Raw genomic sequence first — 22,239 nt, forward strand, 5'->3', positions numbered from 1 at the left:
ACGTGGTCGAACCTCCTCTCAGGTACCGTGAAAGGTATCAGGGGCGCTTTGACGTGCCGGAGCACTTTGGAGCGTTGGCACTCCACACAGGTGTCAGCCCAGTCCCTCACATCCTTTTTGAGTCCATGCCAGACAAACTTTGCCGCCACCAACCTCTGTGAAGGCTTTCTGCCAGGGTGAGACAGCCCATGGACTGCATCGAAGACCCGCCGCCTCCCAGCAGTCGGAACGACGGGTCGGGGCTGACCCGTAGAGACGTCGCACAGGAGCGTGGCGCCGACGTCGTCGAAAGCCACATCCTCCAACTGCAGCCCTGTGACGGCGGTCCTGCATGCCTGCACTCCTGGGTCGGCGGCCTGGTCAGCCGCCATCTAGCTGTAGTCGAGTCCCAAATGGGCGGCACCAGCGATGGCCCGGGAGAGACAGTCGGCGACCGGGTTGGACTTCCCAGCGACATGCCTCACGTCGGTGGTAAACTCTGAGATGTAGGCCAACTGTCGCTGCTGGCGGGCTGACCACGGCTCTGCCACCTTGGCCATCGCGAACACCAGCGGTTTATGATCAACGAAAGCCGGGAACTGACGGCCCTCCAGTAGGAAGCGAAAGTGCCTAACAGCGAGGAAAAGGCCAAGCAGCTCACGATCAAAGGTGCTGTATTTGCGCTCTCTCAGGTTCCACTGCCGGCTGAAGAAGGCAAGCGGCTGCCATGCGCCGCTCACCCACTGCTCGTAAACCGCGCCGACAGCGTAGTCCGAAGCATCTGTCATGATGGCGATGGGCGCTCCAGACACAGGGTGTGCCAGCATCGCCGCGTCAGCCAGGGCGGCCTTCACGTCCTTAAAAGCCTTGTCCCTCTCTGCAGACCAGTCCACGGCGTGTTTGGGGGCTGTGCCTTTCAGAACCTCATATAGGGGGCGGAGATCGGCAGCCTGGGGGATGAACCGGTGGTAGAAGGACACCATGCCAATGAACTCCCGGAGGGACTGGGCCACTAGTGAGCGCTGGCCTTGGCGTTTCCCGACGAGCTGAAATTGCACGGGGAGGTGCACTTTTTCACCTTGGCCCCGAACTTTGCATGGTAAAAGCACAGGCCGGGCTCATGTCGCCGACCGGGGGTTGCCGCGGCGACCACCATGGAGTCACCAGGTGGTGGCATGTGGGGGAGGGCAGGGGTGAGCACGGACGCGCAGTGCTGCTGTTGGCTGGCCAGGAAGAACTTGTCAGCTTCTTCAGCTAGCTTGCAGCAATCGGTAATGCTGGTGTTAGCCAAAGCGGCCCGCACCTGAGCAGGCAGCTGTCGCAGAAACGGTTGGACAAAGAGGAAATCAGGTGTGTGCGCTGGTCCCAGCAGATTCAGCATCTTGTCCATGAGCTCGGATGGCCTGCTGTCACCCAAGCCTTGCAGAGAAAAGAGACGGTGGGCCCTCTCGGCGTCGGACAGTTCAAAACTCTTCAAGAGGTGGTCTTTGGGCCCCTTGTATTTGTCTGCTGCCGGAGGATTTATAAGGAGACTCACCACTCTAGTTGCAGTCCCACACCCGAGCGCCGATACCACGTAGTAGTATTTAGTAGCGTCATCCGTTATCTTGCGGATAGCAAACTGCGCTTCCGCCTGGGCAAACCATGTCGTTGCCGATGACTCCCAGAACTCTGGCCATTAGAGAGAAACCGCGTTGATTTCGTCAACCATGTTCTTCTGAAAGATTGTCTCTGATAACTACCAAGAGACAGACGTCGGGGTCACCAGTGTAGAGGAGCTCAAGCAGGAGTCGTGACAACTTTCTCTTTCAGCTACACAACGTGCACCATTTATTCCTTCCACCATTACAACAACAACAAAAACCCGCGCAGCGGAAGTGCACCACTTTAAACCCGAACCGAGAAAACAGCAGCTGTAAACTAACGTTCCTACCAGCTCAATAAGGGAAATTATGTATCCCCATAACCACTACAGAACAACAGAAACACTTAAGTTTGAGCCTCATATCAGCATCAGAGCACCAGAGGGAATGGTATAAAAAGCAACTGCATACTCCTTAGGAGGTACTGGTATTTGAAATGTTGATAAAAATTCAGAGTAATTGACAAGTGACCTTCCGAGCTGAGCAATTGACCCACCAACCTAATATCATTGTTAAACCAGTTTCAAAGAATAATGAGCGATTTTTATAAATTCTATTCCTGTTGTTCCATATAAAGTAAGTAAGTTGTGTTTATATAGGAGAGACTAAGCCAACAGAGATTACTTAGGAAAGTTTGATAATTTGATGGGTATTTTGAAAATATCATAGTTGCGTTGTAGGGAGTTGCAGAGAAGTATGTAGGATTGGTGCAGGATATGTATGAGGGCAGTGTGACAGTGGTAAGGTGTGTGGTTGGAATGACAGATGGGTTCAAGGTGGAGGTGGGATTACATCAAGGATTGGCTCTGAGCCCTTTCTTGTTTGCAGTGGTGATGGACAGGTTGACGGACAAGATCAGGCAGGAGTCTCCATGGACGATGATGTTTGCGGATGACATTGTGATCTGTAGTGAGATTAGGGTGCAGGTGGAGGAGAGTCTAGAGAGGTGGAGGTATGCACTGGAGAGAAGAGGAATGAAAGTCAGGAGGAGCAAAACGGAATACCTATGCGTGAATGAGAGGGAGGACAGTGGAATGGTGAGGATGCAAGGAGCGGAGGTGACGAAGGTGTATGAGTTTAAATACTTGGGGTCAACTGTCCAAAGTAACGGGGAGTGCAGAAGAGAGGTGAAGAAGAGAGTGCAGGCAGGGTGGAGTGGGTGGAGAAGAGTGTCAGGAGTGATTTGTGACAGAAGGGTACCAGCAAGAGTTAAAGGGAAGGTTTACAAGATGGTTGTGAGACCAGCTATGTTGTATGGTTTGGAGACAGTGGCACTGACGAAAAGACAGGAGGTGGAGCTGGAGGTGGCAGAGTTGAAGATGATAAGATTTTCACTGGGAGTGATGAAGAAGGACAGGATTAGGATTTTTTTTTAAATTTATGATCAGTAGTTTTTATGTTCCTTTAACACAAATACAGGCCATGACATCACGCATGGATTACAGAGATGGAAGGAACAATTTAACAGGGCCTACTAGACAATATCAAGAGACAGACACATTTTGATTAAGGGTGATCATAAGACGAGTCTTAACAAGACAATAGGAACAGCAGAGAGAAAATAAAAACAATAAAAACAAATAAAAACATAGTTGGCAGATAGACAGTAGTCTATAAATAGATCTTAAGATCTAGATTAGTTGTCTCAGATTACACGGGGCCTCTAATGAAGGAAATATAGTGCGTCCACTTGGCCTCGTATGTCTCCACCTGGTTGATGAGTCTAAAGGAGAGTCGCTCGTGTGCTGCCACGATTCCCAGATGGGAGAACCAGCCCTACATTGGTGTGAGGTAGGGTGGCCGACCTCCACTCTGTTACCATGAGCTTTCTACCCAACATCAGGGCTGTCTGGACCCACTCTGCCCGTGCTCGTGGAAGGGCTTTTAAAGGAGTAGGGTCTCCCAGAACAAAGAGGCTTGGAGAAAATGGGATGTCTGTTGCTAGTATGAGTTTGATATTCTCATATATAGCTGTCCAGAATTCTTGTGCAACACGGCAAGACCACAGCATGTGGAGAAGCGTACCCGGGCCCTCCCCACACCTCCAGCAGTCAGGGCTGTCTCTTAAGTTTCGCCCTGTATAACCTTGAGGGAGTCCAGTATACCCTGTTAATTATTTTGAACTGTACTAATCTTGTCCTGAGTTCCCATGATGTTTTCTTATAATTCCTTAAAATGTTTTCCCACTCCTGACTGGTAAAGGTAAGATTAAGATCGATCTCCCAAATTAACATTAAATTGGATCCTAAACCATCAGAGTGTTTAGTCAACCACAAGTAATATTTTGACGCTTCATGGCCTGTGCCAAACACCTTAACTATATCCGACAGTACATCTGAACTAGGCGGGGTTGTGGAGATAGACCCAAAAGTTTGAGATAAGAGGTGTCTTAGTTGAAGATATCTCCAGAACTGCTGTTGGGGGAGGCCATACTGTTGCACAAGCGCCGTGAATGATTCATCGTACCACCACCATCATATAAATCTCCTATAACCAATATTCCTTTGCCCGCCCATTGTGTCCAAATAAATGGTTTTTTGTCAATCTTCAACTTGGGATTCAACCAGATACTGGCTGCTAAATTCAGGTGGGGATTGAATTTGAGTCTAATTGAGATTTGTTTCCAAATCCATTGAGTGTTGACAACTATCGGATGGGTCACAGCTTCTGTAGGCAGTGCAGCGGTTATAAGATGGAGGGGAGGGAGAGCATCACAAAGTGTACTTTCAATGCCAAGCCAGGGGGGGCGCGCTCGGGAGGTAAAGTCCAGTGGGCAAGATGCCTGAGACCAAATGCTTGGTAATATAACAGTAAATTTGGGATACCCAGCCCACCCTGGTCCACTGGCCTTTGTAGTTTTTTCAAATTAAGTCAGGGGCGTTTACCATCCCAGAGGAATCTGCTACATAGCTTGTCAAATTGTTTGAAATATTTAAGCGGGATTCTCACTGGGAGTGCTTGGAGAATGTAATTGAACTTCGGTGTACAGGTCATTTTCAAAACATTAGCTTTCCCCCATAGTGACAAGTAAAGAGGAGTCCAAATTTCAATGTCTGCACTAAATTGACTCAGTAGAGGTTCGATGTTGACCTTCGCTAGATCATCTAATTTAGGGGGGAAGGTCACGCCCAGGTATTTAATGCCATTGCTGGGCTAGGAGAATTTCCCTCCCTGGAACAAGGTCTTGGGGCAGTACGAGGTTAAGGGGAGGGCTTCTGATTTTTGCCAATTAACTTTGTAACCTGATAAATGAGAGAATCTGTCTATAATTGTAAGCAGTGCAGGAAGGGAGCGCTCAGGGTCTGAGACTAGAACTAGGGTGTCATCCGCGTAAAGCATCAGCTTGTGTATTGATTGACCAATTTGTATCCCTGGAAATGCTGGTTCTAATCGAATGGCCGCCGCCAGTGGTTCCAGAGCAAGTGCAAATAGGCCCGGAGAGATGCCGTCGCCCTGCCTGGTCCCCCTACCTAGCTCAAACCAGGGTGAGATCAGGCCATTAGTTTGCACAGCAGCTTTGGGATGTGTGTACAGGAGTTGTATCCAGGTGATGAATGTATTGCTAAAACCAAATGACTCCAGGGTGAGGAATAGGTAAAGCCACTCAACCCTGTCGAACGCCTTTTCTGCATCCAGAGATATGGCCACTGAAGGGGAGTTCGCATCACGAGTGGCCCACATAATGTCTATCAGGCGTCTGATGTTGTCAGCATAGTTACGTTTGGGGATAAAGCCCACCTGATCAGGGTGGTTCAGGGTAGTGATGACTTTGTTGAATCTGCTGGCTAGCAGTTTCAATAACACCTTTTCATCATAGCCAAGCAATGAGATGGGCCTGTAGCTTTTACAATCTACTGGATCTTTACCATTTTTTAAAATTACAGTAATAACTGCTTCCATCAGGGAGGGGGGAAGGGAGCCATTTTGAAACGCCTCTGTGTACATATCTAATAGCATGGGGGCTAACTCCAGTGCATAGCACTTGTAGAATTCAGCTGTGAAGCCGTCAAGGCCAGGGGCTTTACCTGATGGTAGGCTTCTAATGACCTCTACTATCTCCTCAACAGTGATGGGCTCATCTAATAACTCACGCTGCTCATCAGACAGAGTGGGGAGGTTCAGACTACCAAGGAAGGTTTGGATTTCCTCACTGTTCGCCTGCAATTCAGAAGTATACAGGCTGGTGTAAAATTGTCTAAACTCTGCATTAATATCTGAGGAGTCTGATAATAGGGTCCTCCCCTGATCTCTAATCACTGGTATGGTGCTCATTGTCTCCTTCTGCTTTATGTATCTGGCCAACATTCTCCCTGCTTTGTCTCCCTCTTCAAATTGTTTTTGCCTGGCTCTGAATAGGGCAAACTCTGCTTTCTCAATGAGAATGGAGTTAAATTGATATTTAAGACGTGTAAGTGAGGTTAAATTAGTAGGCGTCATGTTTTGTATATAGGCGGTCTCAGCTGTCTCGATTTGTTTTTCTAATTAAATTTGTTTAGCCATATTCCGTTTTTTCTTAAAAGAGGCATGTTGAATGACATGTCCTCTTAGGAAGGCTTTCATGGCTTCCCATGCTGTTCCCATTGATGGGGATGTTAGTAGATTAGTTTCCTTATAGAGGTTTATTTGGGCTCTTAAGGATTCTCTAAAGCCAGCATCCAGAAGAAGGCTTGAATTCATCCTCCATCTTGGAGTCCTATTCAACTTGTTAAAGGGGAGAATGCTGACCATTATGTGAGCGTGGTCTGAAATGTGAATACTACCAATACTAGAGGATGTTGCAGAGGATACAATGGAGTCTGAGATAAAGAGGTAATCAATCCTAGAGAGTGTGCCATGAGGTGGGGAGTAGTATGTATATTCTCTGGAAGTTGGATTATGTAGGCGCCATACATCTACCAGGCCCAGATGCTTGCACATATCCTTCAATACACTCACTGACCTACGGGGTTGGGGCCTTGAAGGCTGACGATCCAGAACAGGATCCCACACCTGATTAAAATCTCCCCCCATGATGACTGGGTGGTCTCCCATCTCCCTCAATTTACACTCCAACCTACCAATAAAGGATGGGTCTTCAATGTTGGGCGCGTAGGCATTAGCTAGAATAACTGAGTGGCCCTGTATTTCAGCTAGAACTACTAAGATCCTCCCTGAATCATCTGTGGTCTCCTTAATGCATTTATATTGGAGATGCTTATTAATCAGTATAGCCACCCCCCTATTGCGGCTAGATCCACACGCTACAGACACATATCTCACCCACCCAGCACGTAGTTTTCTTGCCTCCTGATCTAATAGATGCGTTTCCTGGAGAAACCCTACATCACAGTGTTTAGATTTCAGATAAAACAAAACTTTTTTCCTCTTAACCGGCGAATGTAGACCCTTAACATTTAGGCTCAAGTAGCACACTCCCTTATGTGACTGCATACTGCGTGTGTGCAATATGTTTTTTCATACCCCTATCTGCCTTAGTAGACTCACACAAAAAACAAGAAAAACACATAGCGTGGGCATTCAAAGAAACAAACACATGAACAACTGTGAGTTGTGTAAACTCTGCCATGCAGTCTAACACTGCTTAGCTCTAAAACAAAACAGAATGGTCTGTGACTCGCAGAAAAATGCTGCTCTCAGACCAAACCGGCATGGCTTTCGACTATTGCAGACGATTGAACGACGTCAACGCTCATGAACTAAAGAGCGGAATGGTAGCCTAATTTAACACAATTAACCATGAGCAAACATGTTAATGTTACCAACACTATGCAAGTATGCAAAGCCTGTTTTCAACCTCGAGCAGAGTGCACTGACATAACAAAACTGTTAGGCTGTCAGGCGAGTTAAAGTTATGCTCTGCCTGCAACCAACTCCTTCACACGCACTCATACCCCCCCCCCATGTGGTCAGACGATTGCCTTACAACATTTAAAGCTAAAATCAGAAATTCACGTCCAACAAATAGAGAACAGAAAACAATAGCCTAATACGGCTTTAGCCGAAGTGAAGAAATGAATACTAAAGTATAGGCTAATAACATAAACCCTGACTTGGTCAGATTAACACAGGCCAGCTCATTGTAAAGTAGAACAGACGTTTCAAATGAGCTTGGACGTTACTTGTACGTTACGTTTTTGAGAGATTGGCAGTCCTGCCCAAGGCTTGATTTGGGGGGGGGGGAGTTATGTTCTAACGTTATGGGCAGTGAGGAACGATGTTCAGAAGTCTATGGCCCATATGGATCAGTGGTCAAGTGTGTGGGCTCAAGTTAAGTCAGTCACAGGGTCTTGATGTACTCTAGGGCTTTTCTCTGGTCCTCGAACTCATGTCGCTGTCCTCCCTGACCCTTAGGGTTGATGACCAACACTGCCGGAAAACACAGGGAAAATGCAACTCGGCGTTCATGGAGCATCTCCTTGCATTGCTTGAATTGTCTGCGTTTATCATGCATCGCCTTTGCATAGTCAGGGAAGATCATGATGCTTTGCCCTCTCCATTCCAGCTTACCCTTGTTTCGGCTTGCTTGCATGATCCGGTCACGGTCCTGAAAGCGCAGTAACCTAGCCACAATGGCTCTCGGTGGTTGGTCATCTGTTCTCTGTGGGGCTCGTGCGCGATGGGCTCTGTCCAGTTCCAAACCTTTGGGAAAGTCCAGGCCCAAGATATCCGGGATCACCTCGGTTAGAAATGAGAGAGCCCCTTTATCCTCACAGGACTCGGGAAAGCCTACGAACACAAGGTTGTTGCGGCGGCCTCGGGGGTCTAGATCATCCACCCGCAGCCGGAGTTGCTCGAGTTCGGCCCGGGGGGCAGGCGGGTCCTTCTTCAGGGCCTTTTCGCTATCCTCCAGGAAGCCTAGCTGACCTTCGACGTCGGACATACGTGTGTTAATGGCAGTCAGTTTGGACTCCATGGAGGTGATGGTTCGTGGATTTCATCAAGCTTGTTGTTGTGCCCAGTGGACATGTTTGTCAGGAGGGTGAATATATTGTAGTGGGAAATGCCTGGGGATGTACTTGGACTGTTGCACTGGGCACGTGCAGCTAGAGGACCAATCACAGGTTAGCTCGCGCTGTCACAGACGCAACTATATTAGACACCGCGGGGGAGACAAAGGCCAGAACTGTTTAGCAACCATATCGTAGACTGTCACCTTAGCGTGGGATAGAGCAGGGAAACCTAGCGTATCCTGGGCTAGACAGCAGATACGGTGGCTAGCAGTGGTAGTGTTAGCAGCAGACTGCCTCGGTACCTGTAGCTAGCTGACTACCCCCGTGAGCTTCCCCAGAGAGACTGAGAGAGACATTCACCCGGTCACGCCGGAGCCAGAGTACGGAGAGAGAGAGAGACACGCACCCCGGAGAGCAGCCATCCATCTCCCGCCCCGCCTAGAGCTCAGCCGCCCTGTTCCATCACCAGCCCTGGTCCCAAGGTGAGCTTGCTAACCCATTAGCACACGGCTAACTAGCTAACTAGCAGGCCAGCCCTAGCATTGGCGCAGCTATCTAGCTAACGGTGGTGAAGCCCGGTTTGTCGCACCTAAAAGTCCCCGCCTCCATCCATAGTTATCCGGGCTATAGAAAAACCGCGACAAGTGGTGTCAGAAGTGGGATAAAAGGTTGGGATTCGCCATAATCTCAACACCGGAGGATCCTGCCTCGGTCACATGGCGGCATAATTCAGCCTGCACACTGTGAGCTAACCCAGCTAGCAACTGAGTGAGTCAGCCGTTTTGTGAAGCACTGTAATTTCTTCAGCAGTCACGTAAATCAGTGGAAAAGTGAAAATGTCACAGGACAAGGGAGATGTAGAAGAACAGTCTGAGTTGAGTCTGGATGGTGCTGGTGTGGGGACCGAAGACCCCGGAGAGCACGCCTGGATGAAGCTCCTCCTGGCGCAGATGGAAACCATGAACCAGGCCCAGGTTCAGATGCAACGCCAGATGGAAAACGTGGAACGCCAGGCCCAGGTTAAGATGCAACGCCAGATAGAGATGCAGATGGAGGCCCTCACAGCGCATATCGATGGACTAGCGGAGGCGGTGGCTAAGCGATTTCGTCCCCCCACACCTCCCATTCAGCGCGCCGATTGGGCCCGTCATCGTTCGGATATCCGGGGTGAGCCTCCCGGTTTGTCGCCCATCGCTCAAGTGGTGAAGCAGGGGGTTTCTCCTGGTGGCCCTCAAAGCGATAGTTGTGTAGGGTCGGCAGGGGCTGTGCTCGGAGAACGAACTAGCAGAACTGTCAAGACATGGGCCTACTCTCGCAGTTCACCCCGGCCCGGGAGAACCCAGGGGCCAGACAGCGAGATGGCGCTGATCACCTGTTGCCAGCAGCTATGGGCGCAGTGGCTAACTTGAGCGACCGGCGCAATGAGGAGACGCCAGCCAGGCCAAGCAGCAAAGCGGCCCCAGCAGCCCTGCGCTATACAGGAAATGGACCCAGTGAGCCCGCACCACTTACCAGCACTCCGATCGGTCATGGTGGAAAAAATGGAGCGACTGCAGTACCACCCCCCGACGGGATGCAGGGTGGCCAAATGTCCCTGGACAGCAACGGCGGCCGAAACCTGCTGGATGACAGCGTTGGAGGGCAGGCAGGTTCCTCTAGAGGTCAACAGAGCCAGACAGGAGACCTTCAAAGTCGGAGCGGCAACCGAAGCTCACAAGGTCCCGACCGAGGACACGAAAATGACATCAAGCTCCTCGCCACTTTTGATGGTAAGGGCGACTGGGATAGTTTCGTTGGACCATTCGAACGGATGGCGAGAAAGAGGGGCTGGACCGACGAGACCTGTTTGGACGCCTTGTATCTCCGACTGAGGGACAACGCCATGTCTTTTGTCATCGCGCAGCCGGCTCCGATAAAAGATGACTACCACGCGCTCATCACCCAGTTACGCCGCCGCTACGGTAAAGAGCTGCCTGGGGGAACTGCGCGCCGTAAACTCAGCGAGGTTAAGCAGGCCAGAGAGATGACCCTCTATGCGTTTGGCGAGGAAGTGAGGGGACTTGTCACACTGGCATACCCCCGGGTTGGTGTTACACTGCAGGAGGCCTACGCTGCAGAAGCCTTTCTGCGCGGGCTGAAGAACCAAAACATCGCGTATGAAGTCCTGGGGGCAGAACCCAAAACACTAGCTGAAGCAATCAGGAAGGTTGAGGCACGCGAGTATGACTTTGGAGCGACGCTGGGGCGAGAGGTTGAAGGAGGGGGGAGAGTCCGGCGAGTAGCATGGGAAGACGAGCGGCGTCGCGATAGCTCTCCAAGTCCTCCGCCGGTAGGAGACAGCTTGAGCACCCCCGAGCTCAAGACCCTGGCCAGTGGCATCGACAACATTAACAAGGTGAAGTTGCACAGGCACATCAGCCCAGACCACCTACTCCAAGTGTGTTCTCGAGTATGTCCACTGCTGGAGAAAGAGGTTCCTGCCAGCGTGCCTGGTCTCCACAGCATCCTGGGAGCCGGCAGGCAGAACCTCCTGCGTACCAACAAGAGCTGCAAGCATGTTGTGTGGAAGGGCTCAGCGCTGGCTGCTCTGCACTGTGGACGACCCCCAGAGCCTCCTATTATCTATGGGAGTCCACCCAATATCGTGGAGACGAGCAATGGGCGTCGGCTCAATGGCTCCTACCGTCTACGCCAGCTACTGCCTACAGCTGTCTACCAGCACATGAAGATGCACAAGAGGATTCTGGGACATCTCTCCTCTGTCTACTGTGTCACCTTCGACCGCACCGGGCGACGCATTTTCACGGGCTCAGATGACTGCCTGGTGAAGATCTGGGGCACAGATGACAGGCGCCATGCTCTGTTGTCTGCTCCAGCACCAGCCATAGGGCCGCAGGAAACACCTGAAGGAGGTCCTCCCGCTGCTGACATGGAGGAGCCGGGGGCGCAGAGAACAGAGGAGTACGAAGGAGTGACAGAGCAGGAGGAGATCGATGAAGACCTTGATCTCCGGCTGGAGGACCTGTTCCACGCAAACGACGATGGAGGACCCAGCACACCAGGCTCCCCGGCTCGGTTCCAGCCGCTCCAACACACTGCTGCCAGCTACTCTTCAGGCGAGTCGACAATCACCCAACGTCGTGGGACAGCAGCCTGTGCTCCGGGCGGGCAGTCCAACGCCCCTGACCCAGAAGGAGACGAAGCCGACGCCGCTGAGTCCCATCTCCCGTACACCACCAGACGGGGCCGGCCAGTCCGGAGGCCCGCCTGGCTCCTAGACTAACTTTGACGGACGTGACTAGTTGACTTGGGGGTTACTAGGCTAGTCACAAGAGTCCAGTATGGATAGCGACCACCCACATTTGTTTGACGCCCTTTGTTCCGGGCCTAGTTCATTTCGCGGGTGTTCTGTCCCGTTTATCGTGTTAGATTAATCAGACTGATCTTTGTAGTCTGTTGTTCATTTATGTTGAAGGGACTCAACAGTGCTGGAGGGGGGCAGTGTAGTGGGAAATGCCTGGGGATGTACTTGGACTGTTGCACTGGGCACGTGCAGCTAGAGGACCAATCACAGGTTAGCTCGCGCTGTCACAGACGCAACTATATTAGACACCGCGGGGGAGACAAAGGCCAGAACTGTTTAGCAACCATATCGTAGACTGTCACCTTAGCGTGGGATAGAGCAGGGAAACCTAGCGTATCCTGGGCTAGACAGTAGATACGGTGGCTAGCAGTGGTAGTGTTAGCAGCAGACTGCCTCGGTACCTGTAGCTAGCTGACTACCCCCGAGAGCTTCCCCAGAGAGACTGAGAGAGACATTCACCCGGTCACACCGGAGCCAGAGTACAGAGAGAGAGAGACACGCACCCCGGAGAGCAGCCATCCATCTCCCGCCCCGCCTAGAGCTCAGCCGCCCTGTTCCATCACCAGCCCTGGTCCCAAGGTGAGCTTGCTAACCCATTAGCACACGGCTAACTAGCTAACTAGCAGGCCAGCCCTAGCATTGGCGCAGCTATCTAGCTAACGGTGGTGAAGCCCGGTTTGTCGCACCTAAAAGTCCCCGCCTCCATCCATAGTTATCCGGGCTATAGAAAAACCGCGACAATATTCTTGATATCAGTGGCCACGTTGCTAGCAGTAGGCTCCTTGTCTATGATGCTAGCGGTAGGCTCGTTGTCTGTGATGCTAGCAGTAGGCTCGTTGTCTGCGATGCTAGCAGTAGGCTCCTTGTCTATGATGCTAGCAGTAGCGTCAGCCAACCCACCACGCTTGTCGCTGCTAGGTCGACCAGGAGAGTTTGCTCTTTTTGACGTTGCGTTCTTTCCTTGGTGTTTCTTTTCTTTTCCCGACATTTCTTCGGTTGTAACTTTGTTTTAGCTCAACAAATATTAACTATGGCGTCGTTCAACTATAATTTAAAACTTATTTTAAAAGTCACGCTGGTCGGAGACGATCTTCAAGCAGCCATTCTCAAACTCCGCGTCACGTGACTCCTAGGATTAGGAACGAGTATATCAGAGGGACAGCTCAGGTTGGACAGTGTGGAGACAAAGCAAGAGAGACAAGGTGGAGATGGTGTGGACATGTGTGGAGGAGAGATGCTGGGTATATTGGGAGAAGGATGCTGAATATGGAGCTGCCAGGGAAGAGGAGAAGAGGAAGGCCAAAGAGGAGGTTTATGGAGGTGGTGAGGGAGGACATGCAGGTGGCTGGTGTGACAGAGGAAGATGCAGAAGACAGGAAGAGATGGAAACGGATGATCCGCTGTGGCGCCCCCTAACGGGAGCAGCCGAGAGTATTAGTAGATAGTTGCATTGTAGAACAAATTTCAGGCCACCTATTTTAGAGAAAATATGTTTGGGGATGAAATTCCTTAAGGAAGTGGTGTTCTTTATGAACTGTCTTATCCAAGTAATCTTAAATGTATTGTTTAATGTTGTAAAATCCAAAAAAGTTTAATCCTCCACAATCAGTAATATTCATAACAACAGTTCTTTTTACAAAACGTGTCTTGTTCTTCCATAGAAAATTAAACAAAAGGTTATCAACATTTGTTTTGCAGCTGCATCCTCAACAGGTGGTGAGGAAAGAGCAACACAGGTTAGTGTTGAAATGCCTTCAGCTTTTGACAGAAGACGTCTCCCGCTTAACGATACATCTCTCTGTAACCACATACTATGTTTTTCCTTGTCTTTTCAATGATGGGCTCAAAATTCAAAGAACATCTTACAGTTTCATCTTTTGTAATGTTTACACCCAAATGTGTAACTTAACCCTCAAGTGGAATCCCACATGTAGATGACCTTTCACGGCTTGATAGGCAGCGCCTTTCCTGTCCGTTGGCTTTACCTTAAGCTACGGAGTCCGCACGGGCAAACTCCGAAATTCACAATGTGAAAGGCAGTTCTGGAAAAAGCAGAGCCCACCCTTCCTATTGAGCCTACCCTTCCCATTGAAAAAGCAGAGCCTACCCTTCCCGTTGAAATAGCAGAGCCTACCCTTCCTATCGAAAAAAAACAGATTCTACTCTTCCCATTGAAAACGCAGAGCCTACCCTTCCCATTGAAAAAGCAGTCTACCCTTCCTATTGAAAAAAGCAGAGCCTACCCTTTCTATTGAAATAGCAGAGCCTACCCTTCCTATCGGAAAAAAACAGATTCTACTCTTCCCATTGAAAACTAAGAGCCTACCCTTCCCATTGAAAACGCAGAGCCTACCCTTCCTATTGAAAAAGCAAAGCGTACCTTTCCTATCGAAAAAGCAGAGCCTACCCTTCCCATTGAAAACGCAGAGCCTACCCTTCCTATTGAAAAAGCAGCGCTTACCTTTCCTATCGAAAAAGCAGAGCCTACCCTTCCCATTGAAAAAGCAGAGCCTACCCTTTCTATTGAAAAAACAGCCTACAATCCCCATTGAAAAAGAAGAGCCTACCCTTCCTATTGAAAAAGCAAAGCCTACCCGTACTATTGAAAAGTAGCGCTTACCTTTCCTATCGAAAAAAGCAGTTTACCCTTCCTATTGAAAAAAGCAGAGCCTACCCTTTATATTGAAATAGCAGAGCCTACCCTTCATATCGGAAAAAAACAGATTCTACTCTTCCCATTGAAAACTAAGAGCCTACCCTTCCCATTGAAAACGCAGAGCCTACCCTTCCTATTGAAAAAGCAAAGCGTACCTTTCCTATCGAAAAAGCAGAGCCTACCCTTCCCATTGAAAACGCAGAGCCTACCCTTCCTATTGAAAAAGCAGCGCTTACCTTTCCTATCGAAAAAGCAGAGCCTACCCTTCCTATTGAAAAAGCAGAGCCTACCCTTTCTATTGAAAAAACCGCCTACAATCCCCATTGAAAAAGAAGAGCCTACCCTTCCTATTGAAAAAGCAAAGCCTACCCGTACTATTGAAAAGCAGCGCTTACCTTTCCTATTGAAAAAACAGAGCCTACCTTTTTTATTGATAAAGCAGAGCCTACATTTCCTATTGAAAAAGCAGAGCCTACCCTTCCCATTGAAAACGCAGAGGCTACCCTTCCTATTGAAACAGTAGCGCCTACCTTTCCTATCGAAAAAAACGGAGCCTACCCTTCCTATTGAAAAAAGCAGCCTACGCTTTCTATCGAAAAAAACAGAGCCTACAATTCCCATTGAAAAAGCAGAGCCTACCCTTCCTATTGAAAAAGCAAAGCCTACCCTTACTATTGAAAAAGCAGAGCGTCCCCTTCCTATTGAAAAAGCAGTGCCTACCCTTCCTATTGAAAAGCAAAGCATACCCTTCCTATTGAAAAAGCAGAGCCTACAATCCCCATTGAAAAAGAAGAGCCTACCCTTCCTATTGAAAAAGCAAAGCCTACCCGTACTATTGAAAAGCAGCGCTTACCTTTCCTATTGAAAAAGCAGAGCCTACCTTTTTTATTGAAAAAACAGTGCTTACTTTTCCTATCGAAAAAGCAGAGCCTACCCTTCCCATTGAAAAAGCAGAGCCTACCCTTCCTATTGAAAAAGCAGAGCGTCCCCTTCCTATTGAAAAAGCAGTGCCTACCCTTCCTATTGAAAAGCAAAGCATACCCTTCCTATTGAAAAAGCAGAGCCTACCTTTCCATTGAAATAGCAGTCTTCCCTTCCTATTGAAAAACCAGAGCCTACCCTTCCTATCGAAAACCAGAGCCTGCCCTTCCTATGGAAAAAGCAAAGCGTACCTTTCCTATCAAAAAAGCAGAGCCTACCCTTCCCATTGAAAACGCAGAGCCTACCCTTCCTATTGAAAAAGTAGCGCTTACCTTTCCTATCGAAAAAAGCAGTCTACCCTTCCTATTGAAAAAAAAGCAGAGCCTACCCTTTCTATTGAAATAGCAGGGCCTACCCTTCCTATCGAAAAAAAACAGATTCTACTCTTCCCATTGAAAACGCAGAGCCTACCCTTCCCATTGAAAAAGCAGAGCCTACCCTTCCTATTGAAAAAGCAAAGCATACCCTTCCTATTGAAAAAGCAGATCCTACCTTTCCATTGAAATAGCAGTCTTCCCTTCCTATTGAAAAACCAGAGCCTACCCTTCCTATCGAAAACCAGAGCCTACCCTTCCTATGGAAAAAGCAAAGCGTACCTTTCCTATCGAAAACGCAGAGCCTACCCTTCCTATTGAAAAAACAGTGCTTACTTTTCCTATCGAAAAAGCAGAGCCTACCCTTCCCATTGAAAAAGCAGAGCCCACCTTTCCTATTGAAAAAGCAGAGCCTACCCTTCCTATTGAAAAAGCAGAGCGTCCCCTTCCTATTGAAAAAGCAGTGCCTACCCTTCCTATTAAAAAAGCAGAGCCTAATTTTCTCACAATGCAACTGCTCCGCACCATCACAATAGCAACTCTTCTATACGGTGCAGAACCTTTGACCCTATGGAGAAACAAATACAAGTCTGTGAGCTCAGAGCATACAGAAGAATGCTGCAAGTCTCATACGCAGCAGTGCACGTCCCCAACACTGACGTGCTGAACACAGTTCAGGAAGCTACCGGTCACCATGACACTTTACTGACGATGGTAAAAAAGGAAAGCACCATCCTGACCAGCTGCATGTCAGTGTGGTACGGCAACTACACCTCAGTAGACCAGAAAGCTCTGCAGCAGGTCATCAAGGCGGCCCAGCAGATCACCGGTACCCAGCTCCCAGCCATACAAGACATTTATCACAAACGCTGCCTTCGAAGGGGTCTGAGCATCAGCAGAGATCCCACCCACCCCAACCATGGACTGTTCTCCCCCCTGCCGTGCTCTGGGAGGCGCTACAGGAGCCTCAGAGCCCCCACTACCAGGCTCAGAAACAGCTTCTTTCCCCAAGCTGTTGCCCACCTGAACCTGGCTACCCACTGAATGTCTGTAGATATTTTAAATATTTTGTACTCCAGCTCTCTTTTAACTTATTTCTAGCTTTTGGTCTTCATGTGTGTATCTTATCTTATATTGTGTGTGGTCTTCATGTGTGTATCTTATCTTATACTGTGTTTGGTCTTCATGTGTGTGTATCTTATATTGTGTTTGGTCTTCATGTGTGTATATCTTATACTGTGTTTGGTCTTCATGTGTGTGTATCTTATACTGTGTTTGGTCTTCATGTGTGTGTATCTTATACTGTGTTTGGTCTTCATGTGTGTATATCTTATACTGTGTGTGGTCTTCATGTGTGTATCTTATCTTATATTGTGTGTGGTCTTCATGTGTGTATATTTATACTGTGTTTGGTCTTCATGTGTGTGCATCTTATACTGTGTTTGGTCTTCATGTGTGTATCTTATACTGTGTGTGGTCTTCATGTGTGTATATCTTATACTGTGTGTGGTCTTCATGTGTGTATCTTATACTGTGTGTGGTCTTCATGTGTGTGTATCTTATACTGTGTGTGGTCTTCATGTGTGTATATCTTATACTGTGTGTGGTCTTCATGTGTGTATCTTATACTGTGTGTGGTCTTCATGTGTGTGTATCTTATACTGTGTGTGGTCTTCATGTGTGTATATCTTATACTGTGTTTGGTCTTCATGTGTGTATATCTTATACTGTGTGTGGTCTTCATGTGTGTATCTTACACTGTGTTTGGTCTTCATGTGTGTGTATCTTATACTGTGTGTGGTCTTCATGTGTGTATATCTTATACTGTGTTTGGTCTTCATGTGTGTATATCTTATACTGTGTGTGGTCTTCATGTGTGTATATCTTATACTGTGTGTGGTCTTCATGTGTGTATATCTTATACTGTGTTTGGTCTTCATGTGTGTATATCTTATATTGTGTTTGGTCTTCATGTGTGTATATCTTATACTGTGTGTGGTCTTCATGTGTGTATATCTTATATTGTGTTTGGTCTTCATGTGTGTGTATCTTATACTGTGTTTGGTCTTCATGTGTGTATATCTTATATTGTGTTTGCTGTGTTTGTGTGTGTATATCTTATACTGTTTGGTGAAGCCACAGCCCTCACTTCATTTTTAACATGTGCCTGCACAGTTTTTAATGACAATAAATTGAATTGAATTGAAATTAAACTGGTTTGGGCACGTTTGCCGAATGGAAAGGACGCTCGCAAAGGACATCCTGCGAGGCCTGGTAGAAGGGACTCGGAAGAGAGGGAGGCCGAGAAAAACCTGGCTGAACACCATGGGAGAATGGCTACCGATGAGTGTAGTGGAGAGCTGCGATGGATGGGGAACGGTGGAAGAGACTTGTTGTGGCACCAACTGTGCTACGACCTCTATAGGTTACGGAACTGATGATGATGATGACCCTCCCCATTGAAAAAGCAGACCAGCTTGTGTGCTATACGGCGTATCGCTCTTTAACGACTTCACAAGGACAAGGACATAAAACACCCCTAGAGAGACGTGATACTTGGACCTAGAGTGAGGTTTTGATCTGTTATGGATTTGCTGTGTGGTTATTTTGATTAAATTATCACAGGGTAGGCCCTGCCCTGCCCTGCCCGCACCTCATTGCATCATATCAAAGTGTTTTATTCATATTACTTTATTCCATATGCTTCTCCTCCATTTTGCCTCCGTGCCTGGCTGGCTGGCTCGTTTCTATTGGCCGTGTGCAGAGATGGGCAGTATTTCAATTAAATGTATTTAAAATATGCATCTAATTACTTTTGAGTATTTTCTATTTTGCTGGGCAGAAAACAAGATGTAATTTGTAACAAAATATTTTAAGAGCTTGCATTTGTGTATTTGAAAGACATTATTTAATTTTATTCTCAGATAAGGCACACTTTTATGCCCAGGTTTGAACTGTGGAGTAAAACGGCACAACACGTGGCCTAATCCCAGTGCTTGGCTAAATGCAGTGAATCACGTGACGTGTGCTGTGGGCTCCAGCAACACACTCACTCGCACTCAGTGACACGACAACGGTAGACCTTCTATTTCAGAAATACATTCCTGTCCACTGCTGTAGTGACAAAACCATCGTTTTAAGACTCGCTGTTGGTCAAAGTTCAGGGGTCAAGGGGTGTGGTGTGCCTGGCATCACCTGTGTGAGATGCAGTCACAAGTAACAGTTGTCCAACTCACCACTTACATCTACAAAGTCCAAGCAGTTGATGTCAGAATAATGCCAGTTTAATTTCAGAGTACAGAAAACAAACAGGGAAATGATTTAACACAACTGGTGTTTCCACTTGACTCAGACTTTACATCGAACATCTGCTGCACACCTGCTTAACATCTGCTGCACACCTGCTGAACATCTGCTGCACATCTGCTGCATATCTGCTGAACACCTGCTGCACATCTGCTGCGCTCTGTTCAGACTGTTCCTGCTGTTAAATGAGCAGCACACACTGCCACTTGACTTAAAACTCTTCATGGCCTCTCTCAGCACCAGCTCCAGATGTGGACTTTGGGTCCTCGTCATCACGGTGACAAGGGAAGGCCTGGACCACCCGTGCAATTCTATTGGCTACGGCCGAGGAGCTCGCCGCGATGACCTTTCTGGACATCATGTCGAACTGTGACCCTGCAGAAACACAACAGGTCAGAGAGCAGAAATAAGCAGTCACATCCATGACTGCCGCAAGCATCATCAGCTGTCAATCACTGACAGCTGATGATGCTCGTGGCATGAAACAGGCTTGCACTGTCTCATCAGGAATGGACTTGACTGACTGATTATCGATACATAGGGACGGCCTACGGGGCAGCCACTCAAGAGCGGGCATATGAGTCAACACACCGGTGAAATTCAGAAAGGGATGGCGAACAAGGTCAGAGTCAAGGCATCAGCTACTGGTGGAGAGAGGAGTCACCCAGCCTTGCCACCTTCTTTATTCTTCTCCATCATTCCATAGCTGACCTATTTCATCTTGACTTCCGTATATCGCTATCATCCATCTTAACCTACTGGCTTCTTATCTTGCTTTTATGACTGGAAAGCGCTTCCAGCTTCTTCTTCTTTTTTATGAAAAGCACCATACAAATACTGAGTAATATCAGTATTATCATAACCACACTATACAAATACTGAGTAATATCAGTATTATCATAACTACACTATACATATACTGAGTAATATCATCATTATCATTACTACACTATACAAATACTGAGTAATATCAGTATTATCATTACTACACTATACATATACTGAGTAATATCAGTATTATCATTACTACACTATACATATACTGAGTAATATCAGTATTATCATAACTACATTATACAAATACTGAGTAATATCATCATTATCATTACTACATTATACAAATACTGAGTAATATCAGTGTTATCATTACCACACTATACAAATACTGAGTAATATCATCATTATCATTACTACACTATACAAATACTGAGTAATATCAGTATTATCATTACTACACTATACAAATACTGAGTAATATCATCATTATAATTACTACACTATACAAATACTGAGTAATATCATCATTATCATGACTACACTATACAAATACTGAGTAATATCATTATTATCATTACTACACTATACAAATACTGAGTAATATCAGTATTATCATTACTACACCATACAAATACTGAGTAATATCAGTATTATCATTACATTATACAAATACTGAGTAATATCATTATTATCATTACTACACTATACAAATACTGAGTAATATCAGTATTATCATTACTACACAATGCAAATACTGAGTAATATCATTATTATCATTACTACACTACACAAATACTGAGTAATATCATCATTATCATTACTACACTATACAAATACTGAGTAATATCAGTATTATCATTACTACACTATACAAATACTGCCTGTGAATATTCTCATTCATCCAGGTCATGGTTATCCAAAGGAGTTGAATCAAGTGCAACTGGACTTGGTATATATCTGTGAAGATGTTTCGCCTCTCATCCAAGAGGCTTCCTCAGAACTACATATGGAACTACATATTTCCAATTCAGGGGCCAGTTTTACAGACAGAAACACGGCTGTGCAATGGGCTCACCAGTATCGTCTATTGTGGCCAACTTATATATGGAAGAGGTAAAACACAGAGCCCTGAACTCCTTCAGAGGAACACCTCCGAGCCACTGGTTCAGATATGTGGGCGACACATGGGTCAAAATCCAAACACAAGAGGTGCAAGCGTTTACCAAACACATCAACCCAGTGGACAAGAACATTAAGTTCACAAGGGAAGACGTAAAGAACAACAGTTTGCCCTTCTTGGACTGTGACGTCCACATTGGGGAAGACAGGAAACCTACTCACACAGACCAATATCTACTTTTCGACTCACACCACCCTCTGGAACACAAACTGGGCGTCATCAGAACTCTGCAACACAGAGCTGACAATGTGCCCAGCAGCACTAAGGCCCAACGAGAAGAACACAAACACCTGAGGGGAGCTTTAAAAACCTGCGGCTACCCCAGTTGGACCTTTGTGAAAACTGCAACACGTTCCAGAAAGACCAACCAGGTGAGCGACGAGGAGAAAAGGAACAGAAGGAATAACACAGTCATCCCGTATGTTTCTGGGGTCTCCGAGAAACTCAGGAGAACTTTCAACAAACACCGCATCCCGGTATACTTCAAACCCAGCAACACACTCCGACAAAGACTGGTTCATCCCAAAGACCATGTACCACACACCCAGAAAAGCAATCTGGTGTATGCTGTACAATGCAATGAGGATTGCACTGACCTATACATAGGAGAAACCAAACAACCACTACACAAACGGATGGCCCAACACAGAAGGCCAAACTCCTCAGGACAAGACTCAGCAGTCTATCTACACCTAAAGGAGAAGACACACTCCTTCCAGGACAGCAACGTACACATTTTGGACAGAGAAGATAGATGGTTTGAAAGAGGGGCGAAGGAAGCCATCTATGCGAAACTGGAAAAACCATCCCTCAACAGAGGAGGAGGTCTGCGACACCACCTATCTCCCACTTACAATGCCGTCCTTTCATCTCTACCCAGGAGACTCAAGAAGCCTAGCCTCCAAGAACAACAGTCGCTCACTAACGGCTCCAACCACTCTCATGACCACTGAACAATCAAGTCCAAACTAACACCCCCAACCACCGTCGCTGCTAAACAAATGCAAATCAATAGCTCCGATGGCGACGGGCGTGGCTGGACATCGGAGCACAGAAGAGCCACTCATATACACTCACTGGCCACTTTAT

General features: G+C 47.4%; 1 protein-coding gene across 3 annotated transcripts in view; it reads right to left on the minus strand.

Annotated features, from left to right (window-relative positions):
- Positions 1 to 19,159: 19,159 nt before the first annotated feature.
- The window catches only part of LOC130123836 (inositol monophosphatase 1-like), a 109,623-nt gene continuing 106,543 nt past the window's right edge, over positions 19,160 to 22,239 (minus strand). For all 3 annotated transcript variants that reach the window (XM_056293144.1, XM_056293145.1, XM_056293146.1), the window contains exon 9: positions 19,160 to 19,568. In XM_056293144.1, the coding sequence (XP_056149119.1) occupies positions 19,405 to 19,568 (164 nt within the window). In that variant the 3' untranslated portion in view covers positions 19,160 to 19,404. The remainder of the gene's footprint in view (positions 19,569 to 22,239) is intronic.

Source organism: Lampris incognitus, chromosome 14 (genome assembly GCF_029633865.1).
Source record: "Lampris incognitus isolate fLamInc1 chromosome 14, fLamInc1.hap2, whole genome shotgun sequence".
Taxonomy (NCBI): Eukaryota; Metazoa; Chordata; class Actinopteri; order Lampriformes; family Lampridae; genus Lampris; species Lampris incognitus.